Below are 1,689 nucleotides of genomic sequence, written 5' to 3' on the forward strand. Positions count from 1 at the left end.
AGAATACCGGAGCCTTTCTTTTCTCTTCTTTTCAGAAGGCTACGCAACCTCGATATGTTGGTTCAGAGTTTTCAGTCCAGTTACGCTGCGATGACTGAAAAACATCCAAGAACGCGAAACTCAAGTGCTGCGGTCATGGTTTGCGAAGAAGAAAACTAACCATAGTGAAGCAGATCTTGTTTCAACATAATACTGTACGTTTGCACCAAGGCAGTTATATATCATGCCCATATATATATATAACCGAGCTCACAAAAATCACAGTTCCAAGTGTTTGATGTTGTAACAAAATCAAGCAGATCCAGATTAATTTGCAAGATGTAAAACAGTTTTCCATTGTTGAAAATTAAAAACAAAAACCAAGCATTGAGTACGTGGTGATTGGAGACGCCATGACGGTTTCTGCCTACACTTGTTTGTGACGTCCTGCAGCCCGTACTCTTTTGATGTAGCCTGGTTGCTTGGGGGTCGGTACCTTCTTCTTGCCCTGTAGCATTTCAAGAACATCAGGCATTGTTGGCCTGTCTGACGGTTTGTTCTGGGTACAGAGCAGTCCAATCTCCATGCATCTTTTGATCTCCTTCAGTTGAGACTCGTCACACAGTGATGGATCGAATAGCTTGTGTATACCTCCAGATAGACGTACGTTCCATGCCTGGAGAGAGACAAAAAACCACATCGACATTACAAGTTTAGTTACAGAAATTGTCACCTGGTTTTCATTCATAAACCATCCTTTGTGCATTGATACTAGGAATTAATTAGGGCGTGAAAGAATATTAGTAAGCAAAATTTATACGAGCAACATGTATCTTTGCTGTTAACAAATTGCACCAGATATTTTCGTATTCCGAATTACTATCATCTGATGAAGTTTAGTTAGATTTTAACTCGTAACAATTTACTGTATGAGAATATATTCGACAGTAAAAGAAAAATTCTGAAGAAATGCCTATTTACTTACCCACTCAATGGAAGCTTGATGACGAGCATCTCTTCCAGAATAGCTCATTCCACTAATGGTCTGAAGCAGTGTTACGCCAAAACCGTAGACATCATTCTTTACTGAGATAACACCTTCAACAATATATTCTGGTGGCATATAGCCCCTAAATATAACCCAATACAAATTTAAATACTCAGAAAATTCAGTAGAGAAAACAGAAAGAAAATAAATTCACATGGAATTATTGGAATGCCCTGTATCTTACAATGTTCCACGAACGCTTGCATTGACCACATCATCTTTTAATACTTTAGCTAGTCCAAAATCACCAATTTTAGGGTTCATGTCTAAATCCAGGAGGATGTTGTCTGGTTTCAGGTCCAGATGGACTATAGTAGGTTTCCCAGAGTGTGTGTGAAGGTAAATAATTCCCTGAGTTATCCCTTGAATTATTCGGAATCGGGAGGACCAATCAAGCTGCTCCCCTGCAATAACGATACAATTTGAACAGAAAATTAAAAACCATTAGAGGCAAGAATGTTATGAAGAGAGTTTGTTGAGAATTGACGTATAATCAGCATTTATAGGTGAAACTACGTGCCATAGATAAAGTTGCTTAAGTTTCCATTGACCATATATTCTTCTACCAGCAACAGAAATTCATTGGACGTATCAAATCCCCTGTTTTCATGGCAATATCCCAGTAGCTTAACTATATTTTTGTGTTCAAGCATTGAGCAGAG

General features: G+C 38.4%; 1 protein-coding gene across 1 annotated transcript; it reads right to left on the bottom strand.

The window, feature by feature from the left end:
- Window positions 1–300: 300 nt before the first annotated feature.
- On the bottom strand, window positions 301–1,436 carry LOC9266122 (cysteine-rich receptor-like protein kinase 43). The gene is made up of 3 exons (XM_026022292.2): window positions 1,212–1,436; window positions 965–1,109; window positions 301–655 (listed from the first exon to the last, which is right to left on the bottom strand). The coding sequence occupies exons 1-3, from the start codon at window positions 1,289–1,291 to the stop codon at window positions 407–409; spliced, it is 474 nt and encodes a 157-aa protein (XP_025878077.2). The 5' UTR covers window positions 1,292–1,436; the 3' UTR covers window positions 301–406.
- Between the last annotated feature and the right edge of the window lie 253 nt (window positions 1,437–1,689).

The sequence above is a fragment of the Oryza sativa genome, chromosome 12 (genome assembly GCF_034140825.1).
Source record: "Oryza sativa Japonica Group chromosome 12, ASM3414082v1".
NCBI classification, from domain to species: domain Eukaryota; kingdom Viridiplantae; phylum Streptophyta; class Magnoliopsida; order Poales; family Poaceae; genus Oryza; species Oryza sativa.

What these genes read in the sequence shown, in the direction of transcription:
- LOC9266122 (XM_026022292.2), bottom strand. Translation starts at nt 1,291, where the DNA reads ATGAACCCTAAAATTGGTGATTTTGGACTAGCTAAAGTATTAAAAGAT. An exon ending in GCAAGCGTTCGTGGAACATT is followed by an intron (nt 1,110 to 1,211) that starts GTAAGATACAGG and finishes GGTTATATTTAG; the next exon opens with GGGCTATATGCCACCAGAAT. An exon ending in ATCAAGCTTCCATTGAGTGG is followed by an intron (nt 656 to 964) that starts GTAAGTAAATAG and finishes GTCTCTCTCCAG; the next exon opens with GCATGGAACGTACGTCTATC.